The following is a 27339-nucleotide window of genomic DNA, read 5'->3' as shown; positions in this document are numbered from 1 at the left end:
AGGTATTTTGAACGAAGAGAGGGGTGAAGTGGGAGTGGTTTTTTTTTTTTTTTTTTGGCTGATGCTGCATAAGCTTGCTTTCTTGCATCAAATGCCGCTACTAATGCTAATGCTAAATAACACAATTTTTTCAATCTGGCCGTAAATAACAAATTTTTCCCTCAGAATGGGCTCATGACAAAATTTTCCCACTACCGAAATGCAAAGACATTAGGCCAATATCAATCTCATCTTCTGTATTAAATCTCCTAGAAAGATATATGCTACCAACAGTGAGGAAGCAACTCTTCCCAATATATCATAATCAGATTCACTACGGAATTATCGGAAGATCCACATCGACCAATCTTTTCGCAACAAACCAAATAAACTGAAAGCTCTTGATTCTAAAAATCAAATCGACATAATTTACACAGCCATCAGCTCTGCGTTCGATGCGGTCTCCACACACTCTCCAGAACCTCCTCGAACAGTTTTACCTCTTCAACGGTAATCTATTATAGCTCTTTGCCAACCTCCACAAAGAAATGGTCCTAACAGTAAAGGTCAAAAAATAAATTCTATTGTGCCATTTGCTCATCTGGAATCCCCTCCCCCAACAGGGTAGACGCTATCGGAAATAATGTTCTCTTCAATCCTCCGACCATTTTTAGTAATCCATAAGCATGTAATGTCTTATGCAGGCGATGTTAAAATCATTGCCACCACAGACTCAAGTCAATCAGCTAACTGCACTGAAGAGCTGCTCTGCAACACCCTCCAAGAGTTCCTTTTCTACCTCAACTCCTTCAATCTAGCACTCAAACCGTCAAAATCAAGTCATCTCCAAATCTTACTTAAAAAGAGCATCTTTCTGATAACCACCTCGCTGAATGCACAAACAATTCCTATCGTAAAAGTAAGTAACTGACTATAAATATCTGGGAATTTTCTACAATTCAAAATTCAACTTCGCTACTCATTTAAACTACCTGTCCAAAAAACTCACAAGAGCCATTTGGCTGACAAAACAAAAATCATCAAACCCAAAATTTTCTATTCTTCCCCTGTCTGGGCCGGCGTGGCCAATGCAAACTTCAAAAGGATCTCTTCCCTTGAATACCGGTTTCTTAAATGGACTTTCTTTAAGTCTAGCTATGAACCTGTCTCTTCCCGAGCTTTCATGGTCGACTGCCTAAACTACTCTGACTTCTCACTTTCAATCTGGTACAACAACCTTTCTTTCTTTACCAAGCTGTACAACGCCGACATTGATTTCCCGGAAATTTCGGAAGTCATAGCTTGGAGAATCCACAGGAAAGCAGTAAGATCCAAACCAATGCCAACCCAGTGGCATAACTACCGTGTAGGCAGGCATGGAAATTGCCTCCGGGGCCTTGAGGGGCCCGGCGTCTTTGGCTGACTCCTATTTTTGCAATTTTCATTAATTAAGTAGGGGCCCCAACATGTTCTTTGCCTCCAGGCCCGAAAAAGGGTAGCTACGCTAGTGCACCAGCCCCTTTTCTAACTCGACTCTGTTTAATCGAAAGGCACTTCATATTCAACACTCTGTTCTTTGTCAACTGTTTGAACATAGACCCGGTCTTAATAGTCCATAACAGAGCTCCCTTGTCACACGCAGCTAAACTCATACTAACGAATCTCCACCTAACAAAATATAACCACAATGTTACATCCTTCCTCTTCTTTCACCATGACTTTAGAGTCTAGATGTCTAGGGGAGCACATACCTCATCAGGTAACTCCAATCTTTATATATTGAACTGCAGTTTCTCATGCATTAGCTAATCTCGATAATTTAATGATAGCCAAGTCACACCAGTTATGTATATTTAATTTAAACTACAGGTGTCAATAATTTTGTCTTTCCTATTAATTGTATTGTATTCTATTCTATTCTATTCAAAAATTGTATTGTATTCTATTCTATTCTATTCAAAAATTGTATTGTATTCTATTCAAAAATTGTATTGTATTCTATTCTAAACATGTGTCTTTATGCTTTACTGTAAGCCCCTATAGCTGTTGCATTAGTTGTCCCTGGACAAACTCAGCATTGTCAGTATGTTTCTTGTACTCAGTAGCGCTGCCTTCCTATGTGCCGCCAGTAAGCAAAATAAAATTTGACATCCTAAATATTGAATACTAAACTAACTACTATTATTTTTAGGCCACTCAAATAACTAAATTCATCTGCCATGCTGTGTGTCTTATGTCTGTTAATTGCGTGTGTTCTATGGCAGATTTGTCTGTTTTGCTGGACAAAAAACCCCAGGCTATCAACACCTGAAACCGACAAACTCAGCGAAGGAGCAAATGTTGAATACTAAAAAAACCAAACTATTATATTTAGGCCACCCGAATAATAAAATTCATCTGCTGTGCTGTGTGTCTTATGTCTGTTAATTGTGTGTATTCTACGGTCGATATGTCTGTTTTGCTGGACGAAAAACCCTAGTTTCTGGTGGAAAAATTTGCTATCTACGCCTGAGACCGACTAACTCAGCCACAGAATGAAAAAAGCCCATTAAAGTTCCTCGCGTCATTGACAGGATTCAAACCCGGGCCTTTTCCACTTGGTGTGGGGAGGACGGTGACGATACCACTGTGCTACCCACACAGACAAATGTTGAATACTACTATTATATTTAGGCCACTTGAATAATTAAATTCATCTGCCATGCTGTGTCTTATGTCTATTAATTGCGTGTGCGATGGTAAATTTTTCTGTTTGCTTGACGAAAAACCCCAGTATCATGGGAAAAAACCTTGCTATCTATGCCTGAGACCGACTAACTCAGCCATGGAGTGAAAAAACCCATTAAAGTTCCTCGCGTCATCGACGGGATTCGAACCCGGACCTTTTCCACCTGGTGTGGGGAGGACGGTGACGATACCACTGTGCTACATGCGCAGACAAATGTTGAATACTGATAAGTGTTAACCAATCAGAAAAGAATATCAAAAAAAAATTTCGCCGCCCTCTTGAATTGCAACGCATACCTCGCCTACCCAATTACGGCGGCTCTGTCTATACTGTATAGATAGATGATACTTCTCTATACGGCCACGCTGGTCCGGCACTTTGTCAAGAATACCTTTTGGACAAAGCTGCAACCACTGGCTTGTCTGGAGTATTGCCTCTCTGCATTGTAGAAACTCATGGCCGAGGGCTAATAAACGGAATTTTAATAAAAAAACTTGAATTTGAAATGTATCTTTTGCACTCAGTTCTGCTGGTACCAATTCCTCTGGTGTTTCATCAAATGGTTTCTTCCTTTTCCACTTTCAGTCTTCATATTGTTTGTAATCAGAATTTGGAATGAATTCTTTTGCCATTTTTTCAAAATCATCAAATTTGTCTTCGTCTCGAACATCAATCAAATAATCCAGAAGAGCATTACATATAATTTCACAATTACACATAACTCAATTCCAGGTTCTTGAATTGCTTTATTCGGTCTAGCTATGTTTTTTTAGAATATTTTCCCAAATGAATCATTAACTGAGCAGATTAGAAATGCTATTTCTAATCTGAGACCGACTAACTCAGCCACTGAGTGGAAAAACCCCATTAAAGTTCCTCGCATCATCGACGGGATTCGAACCCGGGCCTTTTCCACCCGGTGTGGGGAGGACGGTGACGATACCACTGTGCTACCCACGCAGACAAATGTTGAATACTACTAATATATTTAGGCCACTCGAATAATTAAATTCATCTGCGATGCTGTGTCTTATGTCTTTTAATTGCGTGTGTTCGATGGTCGATATTTCTGTTTGCTTGACGAAAAACCCCAGTATCTTGGGAAAAAATCTTGCTATCTATGCCCGAGACCGACTAACTCAGCCACGGAGTGAAAATTTCACATTTCCAGTCCATGAGTACCTCCCCTGAGTTCTTTGTCCAGCAACTGTTGAAAAAGAGTAATGCATGGTGCTTGTTTCAACTTTTTATCACAACTACTTCCTGTTGAAAACAAACCTTTTTTGTAAGAGTACGTTATTGGTCTGACATTTTCTTTTATTGGATTTCACTGCAATAAAATTTCATTATAATGAATATATTTTGCTTGCCCACATGCATTCATAATACTGATTTCACTTTTCATCTTCTCCGTAGCCAGGTGGGCAAGAGCAGCAGTGCGTAGCACACACTTCTTGATCAGACCGGGGTTTGAGCCCGTCACCACCAAATACAGAGGAGGCGGAAAGGTCAGGAAATGACCACCGCATATCCCCGGAGCAATATGGCCTTAGTTGCTAATGCTCCTAAAAACCAAATAACAAAAAAACAAAACAAAAACTTTTCATCTTCCTCATTTATTCATTCAACTGCTGTTTTCTGGAACAACCTTCCTTCATTTGCATTTCCTGAAAATTACAGTCTACAGAAGATACTGAGTACTATAAGTTCTAATTCCTCTCATGTTTGAAGTTTTCATAAAGAAAAAAAATAAATAAAAAAAATATAATTAAAGAAATCTAAAATACTTTAAAAGTAATGAAAATACTTTATTTAGAATAGTTTTGTATGTTTAAAGCAAAAAATACCAAATTTAATATATATGATACTATATAATGACACAGCACACATAAAAAATAATTAAGTGAAAAAGTTTTGGTAATTGTTAACTTATAAAATTATAGTATTTATTGATATTTAGTCAAACTCCTCTTCTTTGATTACATCAAATGTACCCAAAAGTTTCAGCTCACCATATTTCTGTTTATATGCATTGCTCCATGTTTTTACCAAGTTACGTAATGCTACTTTAAACATAAGCAAGTCTAATTTAATCCATCTTTGTATCACATAAACTGATGGTATGTCGTCAACATCTAGCATCAATCCGTCGAGTGCTTGGATCTGTATTAAATTTAAAATTACAAAAGTTATAGAAACTGCAATGCAAAATAATGAAATAAATTACAAATAGTAATAAAAAGCAGTAATTAAAACTTTCATCATTTAAAAAAATGGTAAGCACTTTAGAAATTCATTAATATAATACTCCAAACAGCATTTGAATAAAACTTTTATGCATAATCACATGATAATAATTTAAAAAAAGGATTTATTCAGCAGTATATTTATAAAATTACAATGTACATGTATAAAATAGATGTAAAATGTCCAGGAAATTTCATATATACAGGATGTTTCAAAAATGATGGTCAATAATTTCAAAAATGATGGTCAATAATTTAAAGGCGAAAAGTACAAACTAAAATAAGCAAAAAAGTCTGAGTGAACATCGTGCTGCAAATGAACCATTTTGGGGATAATGGACATTTTCTGTTAAGATCTGCCACTGACTATGGGAGCACTCTGGGAGAGTAGTCTGTAGTGCTGAGACCTTGTACATGCTGGATATGGTAGGGGTACAGTAATTGCCAATGTAAAATTTGCCACACACTGCTATGACTCAGTACACATTCTTGCAGAGCAACCCTCCTTGTCGAAATTCCTGGATTTTGTTCTATTCTTTCTAATACCCTTTCCTCAACATCAGGTGTTATGCTTCTGGACCTACCTGTTTGTACTCCATGTGCAAAGTGCCCATGTTCTCTAAGGCACTGATGTATCCTGATGAATGTGCACCTGTTCAGCTGTCTTTAGCAGGAAAATGCTTCTTTGTACAAACGTGAAGCCTCGAGTGCACTGTTGTTGGCTTTACCATACATGAAGTGCATGTCTGCATACTCTTCGTTGCTGTAACCTCTTTCCAGGTTGACTATCCTTTGACAAGTACTAGTATGCCTGCTACGTCTCAGAGTATTGATAAAGGGAAAAGGAAGAGAATGAGCATAACCTAACCTAAACAAACAAGTCAGTGGTGGATCCCAACTCTGCACAGTTCACCCTATCAGTGGTGGATCCCAACCAGAAATGTGCAATATCTTGAAAACGATTCACTTAAAGGACCCATGTTTACTAGGTTTTTTTTTGCATATTGTAGTCTGTACAGTTCACCTTTAAATTATTGACCATCGCTTTTGAAACCCTGAATATATAAAATTTCCTGGACGATTTGCACTTTGTAAACAATCTCTTGGGAACCATCCTGTGGAATGTTGCTTGCAGTATTTGCAGCTGCAGACTTTCCCAGCAAGTAGATTTTGTAGCACTTCAAAGATTTTGTAGACACTTCCTGAATTGCTGAAACTTTATCTGCAGGCACCCTAGGCCAGCCTGCTCTTTTCTGGTGCAGAACACTGGAAGTTTCTCGAAACTGTTTTCACCTCATTGATTGTTCCGTAGGTGGATCTTTTTGGAATTCCCATTGACAACATCTCTTTACAATCACTGGAGATTTGGTACCCCATAGCCATAACACACACACACACACTGCCTTCTCCTGCACCGTTGCCATTTTAATGCCGTACTGTCACAACGCTTGATGGGATCAAGGCTTTCCAACTGCATGAGAAAAAACTCATTGAGTTGCTTTGATAACTGCAGCAAACCATTTTAAGATACCTATTATAATAAAATTCTAATCGAGTTTCATAACCCTGCATATAGGGAAGTTTATAGGGAAGATACTTTATAGGGAAAATCACCTGTGTCTTATTGTGCCAGTACTGATGACAAAACTCTCACATATTTTACTAGAAATAGGTGAGAATTGACATGATCAATTCTTTGTGATGATGCGCATAATGAGAAAATAAATAAGGATCGTTGCCATATGTGTGTGTGTGAAATTTTGCTTTCAGCCAGAAAGTATCTGATTGTTGGAATAGACCCCTATCTGGTTTTTTTTTTTTTTTTTTGGGCTGTTGCATAAGCTTGCTTTCTTGCATCATATGCCACTACAAATACTAAAATAAATCCCAAGGAAGGATTTGGCACTTTCTTTCCTCTGCCCTTGAAAAAAAAATGAGGGATTCCATCTATAAGCTGACATGTGAGTGCCATAAAACTTAATACGTTAACTGCACAATAAACTGAGACAATACAGGAAACTACAACAGAAATACAAGGTTGGGAATATTGATGGTGCTTCTTGCACCTTTAAGAGTCAACAATGTGACCCTTCAAAGAAGGTGTGAGAGGCAACTTCACTTTCCCAGCCTGGTATTTCTGTTGTATTTTCACAATAAGAGTAGTTCTCCCCCACCTCCTCTAAATAGCTAATTCTTTTCAGACCTGAAGCTTCACTTCCATTTCTCTCCAGTTACAGGAAACCCTCATTCCTCAAAGGTATCTGCTATGAGAGCAAATTTATAACAGATTATAGCATATCTTTCACAGCTGATGATGAGTTTTCTTTACCTCCCACCACTCAATTACCCCATGTTCTTTGTTTTTTGCCATTTCCCAAACTTCCAAGAGCAGGAAGTCTAGGAAGTAGAAAAACAAAAGGAATTATGTTAAAACAGACCTCTCAGTAAACTCTGTACTAGCCAGTTTTGTTATTAATTTTTTTGTTAAGTTTTTAAAAATTATTATTTAATATCAGTTATTTCCTGAGTTTATGGGAGAGCCTCATGGAGGGACCAATATGAAGGGTTTGAATAAAATTGTACAGTCTTCACTCCAAGTGAAGACTGTACTGTGGGGTGCTGCATTGCTGATTACACAAAAGATGGACCTTTTTCCCTTGGGCCATATATAACTCACGGTTTCTGATGAATTTCTGTAAGCTTAGCCCTTTTGCATGGAGAAATTAGATAACTGTGTGCATTTTTTCATTTTTCCACAGTTCAAGTGGGGCAGCCATTTTGGTATGATCACCTAGTGTCACAAAAGTGTACAGCATTTTGTAACGAGAAAAGAAACATTATATATAAGGTGTGGCTATTAACGAGACTGCATGTGCAGCCACTAAACACCAAGCACCATCTGCTTGATGTTTAGTGGCTGATCTTAGCACATGCAGTTGATCTTGAGCAGGTCCCTAGTTGTCTGCTAAGTCATGTTCCAACACGCTCACTCACTTTGCAACGAGAGAGGGTTTCATTACCATGTGTTTTTGTTGTTTGCCGGAAAAATGACAAACAAAAGAATCAAACAATGAATCAACCTCAAATTTTTAACAAAACTAAAGAGAACACCAACTGAAAGTTATGAATTGTTACATCAAGTTTATAGGGAAAATACTATGTCAACAGCTCACATGTTTGAATGCATGAAAGATTTTTAGAAAAAAGAGAGAATGTGGAAGAAAATGGATGAATGACCAAGTCTTCTGGTATCCATGAAAACTGATGAATATATGAACCAAGTAAGGACTCTGAGACAATTTGTCTCAGAGTCCTTACTTGACAATTTAGGCATGAAAAAAGTGTATGCCAAGATGGTACTAAAAAATTTTGACAGTCAGTGCAATGGATGACAAAACAATCCAACAGGCCAAAAAACATCAAGAATGTCAAAATCAAAAATGAAAACCATGCTTCTTGTTTTCTTTGATATTAAAGGAATTATTATGGCTGAATACGTCCCACCAAATCATCAATCAAACATACAACACTGAAGTTAGCATTAGCATAGGTATATGATGCAAGAAAGCAAGCTTATGCAGCATTAGCCAGAAAAAATAAAAGCTCTCATTTCCGATTTCACCTCTACGTTCGTTCCAAATACTTGTCCAGCTCAACCTTAAATTTATTTAGACTATCAACTTCCACGACAAAGAAAGGAAGTCTGTTCCACCAACCAACTACCCACTGGCTAAAGGCAAACTTCCGCACACTTATCCTACATCTGTCTTTCCTCAATTTGAATTTATGCCCTCTCGGGTGATTATTCTGAGCAAGAGGAAGAATCCCATCAGAATTGAGCATGAACAAACCATTCAAGACTTTATACACTTCAATCAGATCACCTCGAAGGTGCCTAGTCTCCAGACACTGTAATTTGCAAACCTTAATCCTTTCTTCATAAGAGCAACCCTTTGCTCCATTCGCTAACCTTGTTGCCCTTCTCTGTACTCGTTCCAACAGCTCTACATCCTTCTTAAAATGAGGCCTCCAGACCTGTATACAGTACTCAAGGTGTGGCCTGACCATTGCTTTATACAAGAGGATAATCACCTCCTTATCCTTGATAGAAAAATTCCTGTATATCATTGACAAGACACCATGAGCTACTCTTGCAGACCATCTGCACTGCTCACAAAACTTCATATCTGCCTGCACAATTTCCCACAAGTCCTTTTCTTTCTCTACTACTGTCAGTGTAGTACCAGAGTTGATACGTTACTGCTTCCCATATGTAGTATTTCACATTTGTCAATGTTAAACTTCATTTTCCACCTCTCAGTCCATGTGCTGAACTTTTCTAGATCCTGTTGCAGCAGCGTACTGCTGTCATTAGTGTCCTTAACAACTCTGACAACCTTCATATCGTCTGCAAACTTGGACATTAAGATTGATATACCATCATCAGTATCATTTATAAATACAGAAAACAAAAATGGAGGTGCCTCCGTAGCCAGGTGGGCAGGAGCAGCAGTGCGTAGCACACACTTCTTGATTACACCGAGGTTCGAGCCCGTGACCACCAAATATGGAGGATGCGGAAAGGTCAGGGAATGACCACCGCATATCCCTGGAGCAATATTGCCTTAGTTGCTAATGCTCCTAAAAAAAAAAAAACCAAATAACAAAAACGGACCCAACACTGAACCCTGAGAGACTCCACTAATAACATTAGTCCACAATGAGTTCAATTTGTTCAGCAGTCTTCCATGTGCAACATTATCAAAAGCATTTCTAAGATCCAAATATATGATAGCAAAGTTATTCCCTGCATCCAGTTCCTTTGTGACCACATCATAGTATCCAATCAAATTGGTCAGGCAAGGCTTTCCCTTAACAAAACCATGCTGTGTAGAGCTATAACTGAAGTCTTGTCTAGATGACCCTGCAGTGCTTCTTTAACCAGTGACTCAATTAATTTCCCTGGAATAGATGTTAAACTAATAAGTCTGTAATTATTTGTGTCGCCCTTTGATCCTCCTTTGTGAATTGGGGTCATATTTGCATATCTCCAGTCCATGGGTACTGGGTCCTTCCCTGAGTCCAAATAATTATGGCTAAGGGTTTGCTTATTCATTGCTGCCTCCTTTAATATAACTGGATGGATCCCATGTACCCCGGGTGCCTTTTTTATATTTATGTTCAACAATTTCTCCTCCACTTTCCTCTCAGTTATTACAAAATCATCTAGCTCACTGCCAGAGTTTAACTCGCCTCTGACATTCCCCTCCCTGAATAACTCCTCATGTGTGAATGTAGATGCAAAATACTCATTTAGTTTGTTAGCCACTGGAGCAGGATCATCAACAGTTGAACTATCAATATTCAGTGGATGAATCTGATTCTTCCCTTTCCTCCTAGAGTTTACATAGGGAAACAACTCTTTGCTGTTTTTCTTTGCATCCTTTGCCAAAGATTTCTCATAATTTTCCTTTGCCTGCTTAATCCCCTTTGTGACTTGGTTACAGACCAGCTTATATCTATCATAGGCTTCCATGTAACCCATTATTTACATGTATCCCATGCATTTTTCTTCTCTGCCATATGTCTCATTAGTTCTTCTGATATTTATTCAGGCTTAAACCTTGAACAATATTTTTTAGTTGGTACGTAAAGCCTGGTAGTTTCCAAGATAAATTCTTTGAATGCTTCCCATTTTGAATTCTGGTGGTAACATCATCAGTTGGTCCCACCGTATAGAATTTAAATACTGTCTCAGACCACCATAGTTGCCTTTACGAAAGCAAAAACCCTTCCCTTTACCCCTGATTGTAGTTACCTCTTTGAGTAAATCCCACTTCAGCATAGTGTTATCACTGCCACCTAGTGGTTCCTTTATCTGCAGATTCTTAATCACTACTGATAATCAGATCAAGAGTATTACTCCCTCTAATTGCCTCCCGAACATGCTGAGGTAGAAAACAATCATCCAATAAATCCACAAAAGCCATGCTAGTTTGTGAGTGACCAACCCACAAATTTCCCAGTAAATATCTGGGAAATTAAAATTCCCTATTATAAGACTCTCTGATTTACTGGCCCAATCTATTTCCCTGTACAGTTTCTTATTATACTCATCAGAGTCGTTAGGTCTATAATACACTTCTACTCTCAATTTTGATGTCCCAATGTTTATGTCACACCAAACTGACTCGACATTGCACTGTCTAGCGATGTCAACTGGCTTCACTTCCTTGGATTTTATGTGTTTCTTAACTAATAGCATAACCCCTCCTCCCTTCCTATCCTTCTTGTACACATTGTACTCCCCAAATTCCAGTTCTGCATTCCTTATATCTGTGTGACCCCACGTCTCTGATCCCAATAATATCTGCCTTTGATGTTTTGAGCAATACCTCAAATTCTTCAAGTTTATTTACCAAATTCCTATCATTGGTGTATACGCAAGTATACATGCACCTGTTCCTATTCTTAGCTACCCAACACAACCCATGTGTTTACTTGTACTGTAATGACGCCCAACGGTCTCTGAAATACCCTGCATCTTGTTTTCCAGGCTGCTGCTCATTCCAATAGAAGCAGTGCAAGAATCACATTCACCTCTGCCAGTGGCTACTGTTAATCTATTAGTCCATGTATCCCTCCAAGCTAGCAGTTTTCTGACCCACCTAACACTGCCTCAATAGTATCAGCAAATATTCTTGCACCCTTTCTATTTAAGTGTATCCCATCCCTGTAGAAGCAGTCTCTCCTGTTAACAAGTAGAGACCAGCCTGAAAAAAATTCTACCCCTTGAGCCTTGCACAATGTTTCCAGGGCCGACTTGATCAACAAGGCTCTCTTCATATACTCCCTCCTATCATGTCTGGGCAGAATTGCAGATACTTTCAAATTCAACCCTAATTCACGGCTTTTTTTCAACAGTGACCTGTACTTGTTAAGTACTTCCGCTGGTATCCTACTCTTAATATCATTAATGCCAACGTGTACAACAATATCACCTTTTTTTGTGCACTTAAAAGATGATATCCGCTCTACATCATCATCAACCTTTGCCCCTGGCAGACATACCCTAGTCCTGTTCCACCTATCCTTTTTACATCCCATGTTCCCCATTTCCCTGACAATAAAGTCATCAACAACTACTAGATCCTGTGGGACTAGCATATTCTGCCTTGGGGGTTGCCACTGTGTTGCATGATGATCAAGTGCAAGCTCTGGTGTTGAAGTTGGGAGCTGAGAGCTTGATGGGCCCCTCAATTTAGATCCTTTGAGGGCATCCACCCTGTCCTTCAAGCTGTCATATAGGCCCATAACAGTTCTGGCAAGGATGCTTGAAAAAATTTGAAGGAAGAGAGTTGAATTGCGTAAGGAAAGAAGGATGTTCCAGCACAAAACATACTCTCTGTTGGCTAGTTTCTGGCTAAAGAAACAAATCCCTATACTGGCATCATACTTGTCAGATATAGCCCCTTGTCACTTTCTCTTCCCTAAACTGAAAAGTGTACTTAAGGGAATCCATTTTCAGTCCATTGAAGACATTCATAAACAAAATAAAAAGTGTTAAAAGGGCTTACAGAAATGTTTCTGTGCTTGGAAGAAATGTATGAACTGTGTGTGTGTGTGTGTGTTTTTTTTTTTTTTTTTTTTTTATGGGAACTCCAAACACGAAAGGTATCAAAACCTATAGTACTTAGTACCGTGCATGGGTTGAAGGAGAAGTATGGGGAGAGGGATGCCGGAAACTTTGCTCTAGAGACTAAACATGGGTTTCACCACTTCAAGTCTCCAATAAGCAAAGTGGTGGTATTTCACCGGTGGGTGGGTGGGTGGGTGGGTGGGTGTGTGTGTGTGTGTGTGTGTGTGCAAGCCCAAGGAAATTATTTTGAAGGCAAAAACTTGTAATGTTTGAAATATTTCATTATATTTATTTTTTTGTAACAGTCTTGTTGTTTAATAGCCACACCTCATATGTGCGTTTATTCATGTGATGTTTTTTTGCTACTTGGGAGGGTATGCTCTCTCTAAAAAAATATTCATTGCATTAGATTTTAAACAACAGTCATATGTATTTTGCAGCTAACAGGTTTTCATTTGTCATGATTAAACATTATAATCTTAATATTCAAGATACAAACTTGGTGAATAAATGCATTTGTTTTATTATCTGAAGACAGAACCAACTTGGTGATGTCAATGCTATAGTTTTAATACTTAAGACAAAATCCCTTAACTGTGAGTTCCTCTTGAAAAGGGAGTTTTATCCTAGTTTTAAACAAATGAAATCACCAAGGTTAGTAGAAGTAGTAGAAGATAATGTGAAGTGGTGAATCAGTCCAAACAGATTCACCACTTCACATTATCTTAAATTAAATAATCTTTAATATTAATTCAATTAAATAATCTTTAATATGTAAACAACTGAAGCACCTTGAGATAAGTCTAAAGGCCAATTTTATGCAGGGTGCCCTACTATAACATGATAGATAATAACATGATAGACATTGGCCTGTTTCATGTGTTTTAGCCTATGCTCATTGGATTTTGTAAATGCACCTATGAATTCTGGTGCATATACTGACATTCTGGCATAACTGCATTATGAGAATTCTGTAAATGATGGGTTTGAAGACAATGCCACAGAAGAGCTGCTCCACCAGTCTCCAAAGATTAATTCAATTAAATAATCTTTAATATTAATTCAATTAAATAATCTTTAATATTAATTCAATTAAATAATCTTTATTATGTAAACAACTGAAGCACCTTGAGATACTCAACTTCTGTGAATAAACAATTCACTGCCATTAGAGATAAGTGGAGCAAAATTTTGATCTATATATATAGAGAAAAAACTTTTTACTTAAAACTTTTTATTCCACAGAATTGCTGCATCATTAAAATGAATATTTGCCGCTCAGGTAATAAATTTTGTTTTTCTAAACTCAGTCTCCATTTCTCTCATTCCCCCATTAAAAGCTGGAGGTTAGTGTAATCTGTTAATAGATGTAATATACGAAGTTAGATATGATGTTTTACAAAAATTTTGGTAAGCTTCAGATTTCATTAAAATGAGTAAAAATATGTACATAATTTATTTATTTGGATATATAATATCATATGCAAGCTTACTGCATCTTTGAAATCAGTTTCTGTAGCTGGTTCTGTTTTTTTTTCAGCAACTGTTGGTTTGATGGCCAAAAAGTCATCATCTTCTTCTTCTACTACTGGTTGATCTGCTGTTGATGGTGGTGGTCCATTCAACACAAAATCCTCAATTGCTTCATCTCTATCAGTAGTCCACAAATCAGCATATTTATCGAATTTCTCAGAATACTCTACGATTTCATGAATTCCTTGTTCAACTCTATTGAGTAATATTTTTTTCAGTTGAATTAATTCAGAATCATTCTCCATTTCATCCTAGTTGGAGAGGATATATGATATAAAAACAAAATTTTTCACTATATAATTTCCACACATAATATTGGCAATTTAACACATTTATTGCCAACATCACTACATGGAAGCTTTAGGTTTAATCCTACCATGTTTTAGATACCAATTGATACTTTCTATATGAGCAAGTGAGAATCAGAGTGATGCAAGTCAAGTTTACACTCTTTCAAGTACCACTCTTACACTCTCTTAATACCTCATCATAGCAAAATCAAAAACAAGATAAATCTTTTAATAATTGTCATTGTTATAGTAAAAGACTAAAATATCATAGAAGCTTATGATTAAAATTAAAAACATTTAAAAAATGTGTTTTTTTATATCTTTATGGCTTACACCACTACATGTTTAAATTTATAAAAAAAAGCAATGAATAAAATATAACATTTTATATTCATTTTTGTGTGACATATGATGATAAGCAAAACATATTAGACAACACTGAAATAGTGAAAAATATTTTTGAATAAAACAGAAAGGTAAACACAATATAACTAAATTCTGTCTGATGTCTTTTAAACCTATTCTTCATCATGTAAACCTAAAGGGGACCCCTCTCATCTGCTTCCTCAGTTGGTGTAGCACACAGGGGGAATAAATGGCAAGAGTTTCATCATATTCTTTTTCTTCAACTGTGTGACTGGTTGCTTTGTTCAGTACAATTTCTCATTTCTAATAATTGACAACAATTTTAGTTAGCTTTTATATTCAAAAGGTAATTCAAATTTTACTTTTAAATTCAAAAATTTAAAATCCATAAAAATCTTATTTTCCTTGTACCAAATTTCAAAGGAACAACTTTTTTTTTGTAACAAATCCACTGAATCTTTAACAGTGGCAAAACTAACATACTACTAGGTCTGCCACTATGGGGGGGGGGATGACTGGTTTGTTATGGTTGTTAAAGATTATATGGAGGACCATTCAACAATCTGGAGGGAGTGCCCAGAATTTGTAGTTTCACTAAGTTGATTGACAAATTTTCCATTAATTTTATTTATTTATTTTTTTTGCCTAGCAATGCTCTTCTAAAGATGTTGTAGGAAAAAACTGTTCAGACTGCATTCTACAGATAATAAACTTTTACTTGTGATGAGCTGATGCCATGTTTGTATTTTAGTACTTTGTACATAGGTAGGTATCCACAATAGCAAAACTATTGAACTACACCACTACACTTGAAATAATATATATACCACTAACCTTAAGGTTATTATTTTTATTATTATTATTATTATTATTACTAGCTATATGATACAAGGAAGCCTGAGGCTTATGCTGTACCAGCCAAAGTTACCCTGAGAGAGAGAGAGAGAGAGTGAGTGAGTAAAAAGGGAATCACCAAGAAGGAGAAGAATGATGATATCCAGCACAGGACGCTGGGTGTGCCAAGCCCACCAAATGTGTGCCCACCAAATGTGTGCCCCTGGGGTTAATCCAAAAATATTCCTTAGTAGCAGCTTAAAAAAGTTGGTTTGCTAAACTTTAAAAGTTTTAAAAATTGCCTCTGCAAAATAATTATAGTAATGTGTAAGTGTTATTTCCTCAAAAAATCAGAACTACTGTTTTTCATGATGTAAGCATAAACTGGAACCGACTTACATCATTTTTTAATAGTTTCTAATATTCATTCAGTATGATAATGAAGTGTTTCTCCCTTTGGTCACTCATGGAAATAATTACCTAATTTACATGCAAAATAAAAGGAAGCAAGATTAAGTGTTGACAGGAGAGATTGCTTCTATAGGGATGGGGTACACTTAAATAGAAACGGGGGCCAGAATATTTGCTGATGCTATCAAGGCAGTGTTGGGGGGTCGGAAAACTGCTAGCTTTGGGGGATACACAGACTAAAAGGTTAACAGTGGCCGCAGGCAGAGGCAAAAGTGATTCTTGCACTGCTTCTATTATAATGAATAGCAGCCTGGAAAGCAAGGTAATGGAGATTTCCAGTACTGCTGGGAGTCATAGTGGAACAAGTAAATACATGGGCTGTGTTAGGGTAGGAACAGGTGAATGTATACTTGCATGTACACCAATACTAGTAGTATAGTTAATAAATTTGATGAGCTTGAAGTGCTAGTCAAGACATCAAAGGCAGATATTGTTAGGATATCAGAAATGTGGTGTCACACAGATATAACCACAGATATCTCCAGTGTCACACAGACACTGGAGATGTGCAAATGTAACCCTAATTGACAAAGGAGGATCAAAGGCTGACACAAGTAATTATAGACCTGTTAGTTTAACTTCTGTTCCAGGAAAATTAATGGAGGCACTGGTTAAAGAAGCACTGCAGGATCATCTAGACAAGAATTCAGTTATAGCTCAGACGCAGCATGGTTTTGTTAAGGGGAAGTCTTGCCTGACCAATTTGATTGGATACTATGATGTAGTCACAAAAGAACTGGATGCAGGGAATAACTTTGATATTATATATTTGGATCTTAGAAAGGCTTTTGATACTGTTGCACATGGAAGACTGCTGCACAAATTGGAGCAGTGTGGCATTGGAGGCAAATTGCTGCTATGGATAAGGGGATGGTTGAGTGGCAGAAGACAGAGAGTGGTAATCAATGGACACTGCTCAACGTGGACTAATGTTATTAGTGGAGTTCCTCAGGGTTCAGTGTTGGGTCCGTTGTTGTTTTCGGTGTTTATGAATGATATTGATGATGGGATATCAAGTTTAATGTCCAAGTTTGCAGATGATACAAAGGTTGGCAGGGTTGTTAAGGACACTACTGACGCTATGCTGCTGCAACAGGATCTGGAAAGGTTGAACAGATGGGCTGAGAGGTGGCAAATGAAGTTTAACATTGACAAATGTAAAGTACTACATATGGGAAACAGTAACCCCAGAGCAACGTATCAACTCTGCGGTACTACACTGACAGTGGTGGAGAATGAAAAGGACCTGGGGGTAATTGTGCAGGCAGATATGAAGTTCTCTGAGCAGTGCAGACGAGCTGCAAGAGTAGCTTATGGTGTCTTGTCAATGATATACAGGAATTTTTCTAGCAGGCATAAGGAGGTGATTATTCCCTTGTATAAGGCAATGGTTAGGCCACATCTTGAGTACTGTATACAGGTCTGGAAGCCTCATTTCAAGAAGGATGTAGAGTTGCTGGAACGGGTACAGAGAAGGGCAACAAGATTAGTGAATGGAACAAAGGGTTGCTCTTAAGAAGAAAGGCTTAAGTTTTGCAAATTACAGAGTCTGGAGACTAGGCACCGGCGAGGTGATCTGATAGAGGTGTATAAGGCTTTGAATGGTTTGAGCATGCTCAATGTCAATGGGATTCTTCCTCTTGCTCAGAATAATCACCTCAGAGGGCATAAATTCAAATTGAGGAAGGACGGATGTCGGATAGATGTGCAGAAATTTGCCTTTGGCCAGCGGGTGGTTGGTTGGTGGAACCGACTTCCATCATTTGTTGTTGAAGTTGATAGCCTAAACAAATTTAAGGCTCAACTGGACAGGTATTTCGAACGAACGGACGGGTGAAATGGGAGTGGTGTGTTTTTTTTTTTTTTTTTTTGGCTGATGCTGAATAAGCTTGCTTTCTTGCATCATATGCCTCTACTAATGCTAATGCTAATGCTAATAAGCAGTGCAGAATTGGAATTTGGGAAGTCCTGTCTATCCTTTCTGTACACAATGACAGAAAGGATAGGCAGGACAGGAAAGTTGGAGGGGTTATGCTGTCAGATAAGAAACACATAAAATCTAAGCTAAGGAAGTGCATTGTATTGATGTTGGTGGACAATGCAGTGTTGGGTCTGTTTAGTGTGAAATAAGCACTGGGAAAGGAAAAATGAGAGTAGATGTATGTTACAGGCCTAATGAATCTGATGAGTATAATGAGCAATTGTGCAGAGAAATAGAGTGGGCCAGTAAATCAGAATGTCTTATTATAATGGGACATTTTAACTTTCCAGATATTGACTGGAACTTGTGGGATGGTCACTCACACACTAGCAAGACTTTTGTGGATTTATTGAATGACTGTTTTCTACAGCAACATGTTCGAGAGGCAACCAGAGGGAGTAATACTCTTGATCTGATTATCAGCAGTGATTATTCATGCATTAAGAATTTGCAGAAAAAGGAACCACTGGGTGACAGTGATCACAATGTACTGATGTGAGAATTACTTAAAGATGTAACTACCATCAAGACTAAAGGGAAGGGCTTTTGCTTTCGTAAAGGTGAGGTCTCAGAGAGTTTTTAAATTCTGAACAGTGGGATCAACTGATACCAACATTAAATTCTAAATGGGAAGCCTTCAGGGACTTAATTTTGGAGGCTACTAGGCTTTTCATTCCAACTAAGAAATACTGTTCAAGGTTTAGGCCTAAATGCATGTCAGCTGAATTAATGAGGCTCATGGGCAGAGAAGAAGAATGTATTGGATGCATATAAAGTATCAGGTGACACAGAAGACTATGGCAGGTATAAACTAGTCTGTAATCAAGTCAAAAAGGAGGTTAGGCAGGCGAAGGCAGATTATGAGAAATCTTTGGCAAAGGATGCAAAGAAAAACAGCAAAGAGTTATTTACTTATGTAGACTCTAGAAGGAAAGGGATGAATCAGATTGGAACAATTAACATAGATGGGTTGACTGTTGATGATCATGCTCAGGTAGCTGATAAACTGAATGAGTATTTTGCATCTACATTCATACATGAGGAGTCATTCAATGAGGGGAGTGCCAGAAGTTTATCAAACGCTAACAGGGAACTGAGTGATTTTATAATAACTGAGCGCAAAGTGGAGGAGAAATTGTTGAAGTTAAATATAAGGAAGGCACCTGGGGTGGATGGGATCTATCCAGTTATATTAAAGGAGGCAGCAAAGGAAGTAAGCAAACCCTTAGTCATAATTATAAGAGCTTCCTTGAACTCAGGGAAGGTTCCCATGGACTGGAGGTGTGCAAATGTATCACCAATTCACAAAGGGGTTCAAAAGGTGACAAAAGTAACTACAGACCTGTTAGTTTAACTTGTGTTCCGGGGAAAATAATGGAATCACTGGTTAAAGAAGCACTGCAGGATCATCTAAGACTGCAGTAATAGTTGAGACACATGAGTTTGTTAAAGGGAGGTCTTGTCTGACCAATTTGATTGAATACTATGATGTGGTTACAAAGGAACTGATTGCCAAAAATAATGTTGATATCATATACTTGGATTTCAGGAAAGCTTTTAATACTGCTGCACAAAGCTGGAAGACTGCTGTACAAATTGGAGAAGCATTAAGGGTAAGTTGCTACAATGGATAAAGGGATGGTTGAGTGGGAGATGACAGAGAGTGGTAATCAATGGACAACAGCTTAGTGTAGTTCCCCAGGGTTTGGTGTTGGGCACATTGTTGTTTTGTACATTTATCAGTGATGTTGATGAAGGTATATCAGGTTTAATGTCCAAGTTTGCGGATGATACAAAGGTTGGCATGGTTGTTAACGACAGTAAAGACAGTATGCTACTCCACCTGGATCTAGATAAGTTGGAAAAATGGGCTGAGAAGTGGCAACTGAAGTTTAACATTGACAAATGCAAAGTACTGCATATGGATAGCGATAACCAAAGTGAAATATACCAACTCTGTGGTACTACACTCAGGGAAGTGGAAAGTGAAAAAGACCTGGGGTAACTGTGCAGTCAAATATGAAGTTTGCTGACAGTGCAGACGGGCTGCCAGGGCAGGTCATGGAGTCTTGTCAATGATATATAGGAATTTTTCTAGCGGGAACAGGGAAGTGATTATCCTGTTATATAAGGCAATGGTGAGGCCATACCTAGAATACTGTGTACAGGTCTGGAGGCCTCATTTTAGGTAGGATGTAGAGTTGCTACGAGTACAAAGAAGGGCAACAAGATTGGTGAGGAAAACAAAGGTGTGCTCTTACCAAGAAAGGCTTAAGTTCTGCAAATTTCAGCGCCTGGAGAGTAGGCACCTGCGAGGTGATCTGATTGAGGTGGATAAGGCCTTGAATGGGTTGAGCAAGCTGAATGCTGATGGAATTCTTCCTCTTGCTCAGAGTAAGAACCTGAGGGGGAACAGTTTCAAATTGAGGAAAAATAGTTATAGAATAGATGTGCAGAAATTTGCCTTTAGCCAGCGGGTAGTTCATTGGTGGAACAGGCTTCCATCTTTTGTTGTGGAAGCTAATAGCCTAAATAAATTTAAGGCTGAGCTGGATAGGCATGAATGGAGGGGTGAAATTGGAGGTTTTTTTTTTTTTTTTGGCTGATGCTGCATAAGCTTGCTTTCTTGCATCATATGCCTCTACTAATGCTAATGCTAAGTAATATAAGGTCCAGTCACAATATTATGACCACCTCCCAATGCAGACATCACACACACACACACACCCCTAACAAATCATACAGTGCATGTGCCAAGTTCACACACTGCAAGCATATAAAGCTTGACGTTCGGCATCAGTGAACACAGTAACAGCCTTTGGCATGGGCAAAGCACGCGACCTATCAGACCTGGAAAAAGGCATGATCACTGGCTATTAGTATTAGTATTAGTAACGGCTGCATGGTGCAAGAAAGCCTATGGCTTATACCAGCCAAAAAAAAAAAAAAAAAAAAATCCGAACAAAACAATGATAAAAACAAAAAATAAATAAATAAATAAAATAAATAACTAAATAATAATAATTAATAAATAAAAAAAATTAAAAAAAATTTTTATTGGGCCAGGGGTGCCAGCATTTCCGAAACAGCAGACTTTGTGAAATGCTCATGTGCTGCAGTGGTGAAAGTGTATCAAGACTGGACGAATGGGATAGTTTTGACGACCCAACATGCCAATTGTGGAGCCCCATGTACCATTGATCCCAGAGGTGAGCGTCAGCTGAAACGGTTGGTCAGGACCGATCAATGTGCTACTGTTGCTCAACTGGCTGTCCAAATGAACCATGGGGCCACCAGAAAGGTCTCCAACATGACAGTGCAGCAAACCCTGTTGTGCATTGAGCTCTGGAGCAGATGCTTGGTGACAGCACCCATGCTGATGGCCATTTATTGCAAACAACGGCGTCAGTTTGCACAGCAATATCGACACTGGACCCCGGCCGAGTGGCCTTCTCCGATGAGTCACGGTTTCTGCTCTACTGGGTGGATTGACAGTGGCATATTAGGCGAGAAACCTCTGACAACAGACATGATTGTTGGCTGAAGACAGGCTGGTGGGGACGCCGTTATGGTCTGGGGAATGTTTTCATGGCATGGCTTGGATCCATTGATACCTCTGAAGGGTATCGATGGATCCATTGATACCCTGAATGCAAATGGTTACCTATCGATCGTCACCGATCTGGTACACCCGTACATGTTGACCATGCTCCCTGGGGGTGAAGGTATTTATCAGCAAGACAATGTGCCATGCCATGACACCAGAATTGTCCACGAGTGGTTTGAGGAGAACGATGAAGACTTCAAGCTACTCCCTTGCCCACCAAATTCCTTGGATCTTAACCCAATTGAAAATCTATGGGACCACCTCAATCGACAAATCAGACAGACAGACGGATCCTCCACCAAGGAAACTACAGGAACTCCAGGGTGCACTGCAGTCTGTATGGTCACAGATACCAGTAGCAACCTTCTGTGGACTTATTGAGTCCCTCCCATGGCGGCTGGCTGCGGTACATGCTGCAAAAAGCACATATTCTGGATACTAGGTAGGTGGTCATAATGATGTGACTGGACCCTGTACATGGATGTAAGTAACCTTTTTTTCCTTTTTCAAACTGATGAATTATACCCTCTGATTCATACCAGCTAATATAATCATTGTTTAATGTGGGAGTACAATTTTGCTGGGGTTTGGTGCACTTGTTGATTTGTCAGTTAACTAAAGGTACAGAAAACCATTTATCACTGCACATAGCATACAAATTTTAATAAGAGATATTATATTAATTATCAGTGAGCTGTCAACATCTGTTTTTCTTGGGTTTATAAGAAAAGTGGGTACTAAATTCGGTCAAAAAAAACAAACTAAGTGGTGTACTGGAATAATGAAACTCAGTAACAAATAACTTGAAGTTCAATATGTATCACAGGAAGGGCATGCATGTTTCACAGGAGTAGAAATAGCATAGAAAATAATACCAAACTGCATACATTATCACATGTGAAATTTTCTAAGAATTAGCAAATTACATAGAAAAGATAATGTGGAGGAGGGAAATTGCCTGACATTTCAGGCTCTACCTTGGGTCCCTTCTGAAGCTTAGAGAATTCCCTTAGAATTCTCTATTTAGGCATGATTATACAACATCTTATATGTGCACCTCTTCACAACAAATTGCCTATTCATGCATTTTGAATTAGTAGCCCCTCCCAAGTAGCAAAGTATGTGCACCAACCCAGATAGAACTGTTGTATATAATGATGCCATTTCATGCAAACCTGCTTTTATATGGTTTTATATGGCTATGTATAAATCTAATTTTTGCACTAACTTTTTTTTTAAATTTCCCAAATAGTATTAGTATTAGCAATGGCCACATGGTGCAAGGAAGCTTATGCTGCACCATCCAAGAAAAAAAAAATAAATAAAATAATATAATAAATAATAATAATAAGAAAATTAAAAAAATATATATAATTAATAAGAGAAAAGGAAATAGACAACCTATGCGTTTCTCTCTTCCCATAGGTAATTATCCAGCTGACCTTTGAATTTCCCCAAACTGTGAGCCTCTACCACCCATGTAGGTAATTTATTCCAGTAATTTATAACTCACTGGCTAAAAGAAACTTCTTGCAATCCAGTCTAAACATCTCCTACCGTAACTTAAAATTATGTCCCCTAGTTCTAGAATAATTTATAACTGTGAAAATTTTGCCCTCATTCATTTTATTTATGCCTCTCAGAGCCTTTAACACCTCAGTCAAATCCCCTCTAAGGTGTCGAGTTTCCAAGCTCTGCAAACCACATATTCGAAGTCTTTCCTCACAAGGATGCCCTTTTGCCAATCTCACCGGCCGAGTTACCCGTATTTGTACCCTTTAAAGAAGCACAATGTCATTGCTTAGGTGCGGTCTCTATACTTGAACACAGTATTCCAAGTGTGGTATAAGTTATTTTGGGGTTACTGTTCCCCAGATATAATACCTTACACTTACTGCCATTTTTCTGACCATCCCTGAAGTCTATCTAGGTCATTCAGAAGAAGCTCTGCTTGGTGGTGATCATTAACTACTGTACTAATCTTTACATCATCTGCAAATTTAAACATCGTGCCTTCTATTCCTTCATCGATATCATTTATGAAAATCAAAAACAACAGTGGTCCTAATACTGTGGAACTCCACTTCTTACATCAACCCAATCTGAGGAATAACCATTTATCGTAACTCTCTGCCTCCTGCCCTGAAGCCATCCAGTTATCCATCAAAGGATTTTCTCTGTGATTCCAACCTGTTCCAACTTATAAAGAAACTGCTCATGTGGGATTGAGTCAAATGCTTTGCTGAAATCCAAATAAACAAAGTTGAAATTATTCCCTCAGTCCAGCTCTTGAGTGACCCTGTCAAAATAGCTAACCAGATTAGTTAAACATGATTTTCCCTTTACAAAGCCATGCTGAGTATTCTTCAGAATTCTATTTCTATCTAAATGATCCTGAATTCCACCCTTGATCATTGTCTCCATGATTTTCCCTACTACTGAAGTTAGACTGACTGGCTGGTAATTTCCCACTTCACTCTTAGAACTGCCCTTATGTATTGGAGATATGTTGGCACTTTTCCAATCTAACAGAATCCAGAGTTAGATTGGAAAATCTAACTCTGGATTCCAGATGATGCTCCCATAATTAGCTTCAATGGTTTAATGTACTCACTTGCCACCTTCTTTAAAATTATGGGATAAAAAAAAAAAAGTTAAACTGCAGCCATTATCAACCCATTGAAGGATGGAAGCCTCCTCAACAATACATGCTGAGGGAAATGGACCATAATCTGCCAAGCTGGTCCAGTGCGGGTTGGCAGATCGACCATATTGAGCAGTAAGGGGGCTTGAACCTGATCTACTCAAAGAATGCGTGCTACTGCACTCCCGCTCCTGACCACTTGGCTACATAGGGTATATGTCATCAATCCCTGGAACGTTACTAGCCTGTAGGCTTGAAAGTTTTTTCATTAAATAAACATGTGAAATTTCAACATCATTAATTAAATTTTTTTTCAACTTCACTCCCATAATTTCTTATTGACACAAAGGGTTTTTCTTCTGTAAATATTGATGCAAAGTAACTGTTGAGTTCATTTGCAACTTCAGCTGGGGGTATCTAATACTATCCCATGTCCGTTACATACTTGGTAGTACTTTCTACCAAGCATGGATTGAAGGCTGAGAAGATAGAAGACACTTGTTGACATTAGATTTAAATTTCTATAGGTCTGAATTTTTTATTATTATTATTATTATTAGCTATATGGTGCAAGGAAGCCTGAGGCTTATATGCTGCACCAGCCAAAAAAAAAAAAAAAAATTCCCGAGTTACCCTGAGAGAGAGAAAAAGAGAACTAGAAGGGAATCACCAAGAAAGAGAAGAATGATGATATCCAGCTCAGGATCCTGAGTGTGACAAGCCCATACTCACCAGATGTGAGGAAATGCATGTAAAGAAGGCTGTTCCAGAAAATAGAATTGGAATGTTTTGTTTTCTGGAACTTTGTGTGTGCTGGCAAATCATTAACAAATGGCTCACATGAGACAGCTCCAGCATACCAGGAAGAAAGCCACACTGATTCAGTTTTTAAAATGCAGATACCATGCTTGTAGTATTAGTAATAATAGTGCAAGGAAACTGCAAGCTTTCACTGCAACAGCCAAAAAAAAAAAAAAAAAACAAGAATATATTTTTAAAAAAAATAATAGTGACAAATGCAATACTAATAAAAGAATAAATAAAATAATAATAATTATATATAAAAAATATATAATAAATAAATAAAAAATAACAATAAAAAGTATAAAGAAAGATGTAAACAATAAAATAAAATATAAAAAAGACAGGTAAGAAAATATAGTAATCATGGGTTTTCCTCTTTGCATAGGGAAGTATAATAAGTAGTCTGACTCTCGGAAAAGGGTACCTAGGGTTAGTCACCATTCAGACACCACTCGGCAAATCACCTGTTTGAGAAATCAGTAAAACCATAAAAATGACCAACATCAATGGATTTTTATAAAGTAAGCATTAAAAAATTTTTCTAAACAAGTATAAAATAATTTATTGTTCATAGTTTATATACGCTAAAAAGTAAGAAAACATGTTTGATAAATCTGGAATAGCCCTGGGGAATTCTACATCATCTCATTGAATAAAAAGAACAGCTGTGATGCAGACCTCCTTTCCAAGTGAAGGACAGATAAATAAAGGGTGAAAGAACAAAGTTCATTACCTATAATTTTGTGTTGAGATTATTTTGTGATAATTAGAAATATGCTGTAATATTTAGCAATCGGTCTATAAACCTCTAAAAAATTTACAAATAATTTAGTGTGCTGGCTCAGTTCATTTTGGAGTGACCCTGCTCACTCCTGAATGTAAGTCAATTACCAAATGAAATCCTTCTTATTAAATTGTGACATGTAAAGCTATTTTATTCATTAAGGGTCAGATTAAGGGTTATTTTTATTCTTCCATTTGTACTCTGGGGAAAGGATGGCCATACTGCCAGAGAAGCTTGCATCTTTAAGGTGTATTATATAGCTGCTACACCTGTATAAATACACATATACACATTGAAGCAATTTATAGTATTATTTACAGGTAAATTGATTAATGTGCATGGTGCTCTTCTCTCTCTCTCACTCTGTATGTGAGTGAGAGAGAGGAGCTGATACTTGTTTAGATAATATGGAAAAATGGAAAACTTACCAGGTAATCACTTATTTCTGTGATTATCTCTTCTGGCAGTTGCTCTTCTGCATTCTGAAGATCAGTTTTTGGAGGTTCACCTTCATTTTCTCCTTTATCACTGATATCAGAACTTGCATTTCCTTTCATTTCAGTTTCTTCTGAAGAACTTATAGTACCTTCTTTATTTGCCGTTTCATTATTTTCATCATCCTGATGACCTGCATTACTATCTTGAATATCTACATTAAGCTTTGTTTCTTGTTCACCTCTAGGAGACTCCTCTTCCTTACTTACAATCAGTTGATTCATGTGAGCAGCCATTTTGAAAATATCCTCAATTATTGCTTTAAACTCACTGAGAAGATTACCATTTTCATCAATATAAATGGGTGGAATAAACACTATATCATCATACAATTCCATCTTTATTTCAATCAGTGGAGCCTGTGAAAATAATATTTTTAGGTGATTAAGTCCTCATTTCTAATAAATTTAGCTTTGCATACTAATAAGATTGTTAATATTATTAGTGTTTTTGTACTAGCTGTTAGACTGCTCTCAAAAAGCTATCATGTTTGCCAATAATCATTAAATATAGTAATAGTAATAATGAGGTCAAATGCTGCAAGGAAACAAACTTAGCATTAGTAGAGGCATATGATGCAAAGAGGCAAGCTTATATAGCATCAGCCAAAAAAAACCCCTTCCCATTTCACCCATCCATTCATTCCAAATGTTTGTCTAGTTCTGACTTGAACTTATTTAAGTTGCTGACCTCCACTACAACATATGGAAGTTTGTTCCAATTATTAACCACCCACTGGCTATTTTATTCATTAAGGGTCAGAATTTCCACACATCTATTCTACAATTGTCTTTCCTCAATTTGAATTTATGCCCCTCAGGTGGGTAATCTGAGCAAGAGAAAGAATCTCATTAGCACTGAGCTTGCTCAATCCAATCAAGGCCTTATACACCTCATTTAGATCACCTCGCAGGTGCCTAGTCTCAGAAGCTGCAATT

General features: G+C 37.7%; 1 protein-coding gene across 2 annotated transcripts; it reads right to left on the bottom strand.

Moving 5' to 3' along the window:
* Window positions 1-4679: 4679 nt before the first annotated feature.
* On the bottom strand, window positions 4680-26672 carry LOC150076715 (uncharacterized). 2 transcript variants are annotated; one of them, XR_016547726.1, is made up of 3 exons: window positions 26335-26672; window positions 14086-14320; window positions 4680-4870 (listed from the first exon to the last, which is right to left on the bottom strand). XR_016547726.1 is itself a non-coding variant. In XM_090386725.1 (2 exons), the coding sequence occupies exons 1-2, from the start codon at window positions 26635-26637 to the stop codon at window positions 15079-15081; spliced, it is 309 nt and encodes a 102-aa protein (XP_090242851.1). In that variant the 5' UTR covers window positions 26638-26672; the 3' UTR covers window positions 15055-15078. The 2 variants fall into 2 exon arrangements, 1 of the variants encoding a protein (XP_090242851.1); XM_090386725.1 differs by lacking the exons at window positions 4680-4870; window positions 14086-14320 and adding an exon at window positions 15055-15084.
* Between the last annotated feature and the right edge of the window lie 667 nt (window positions 26673-27339).

Source organism: Mastigoproctus giganteus, chromosome 12, assembly GCF_048544385.1.
Source record: "Mastigoproctus giganteus isolate SK-2022 chromosome 12, ASM4854438v1, whole genome shotgun sequence".
NCBI lineage: Eukaryota > Metazoa > Arthropoda > Arachnida > Uropygi > Thelyphonidae > Mastigoproctus > Mastigoproctus giganteus.
The sequence above is the reverse complement of the archived record's forward strand: the minus strand, read 5'-3'. Positions and strand labels throughout refer to the sequence as shown.

What these genes read in the sequence shown, in the direction of transcription:
- LOC150076715 (XM_090386725.1), bottom strand. Translation starts at nt 26,637, where the DNA reads ATGGCTGCTCACATGAATCAACTGATTGTAAGTAAGGAAGAGGAGTCT.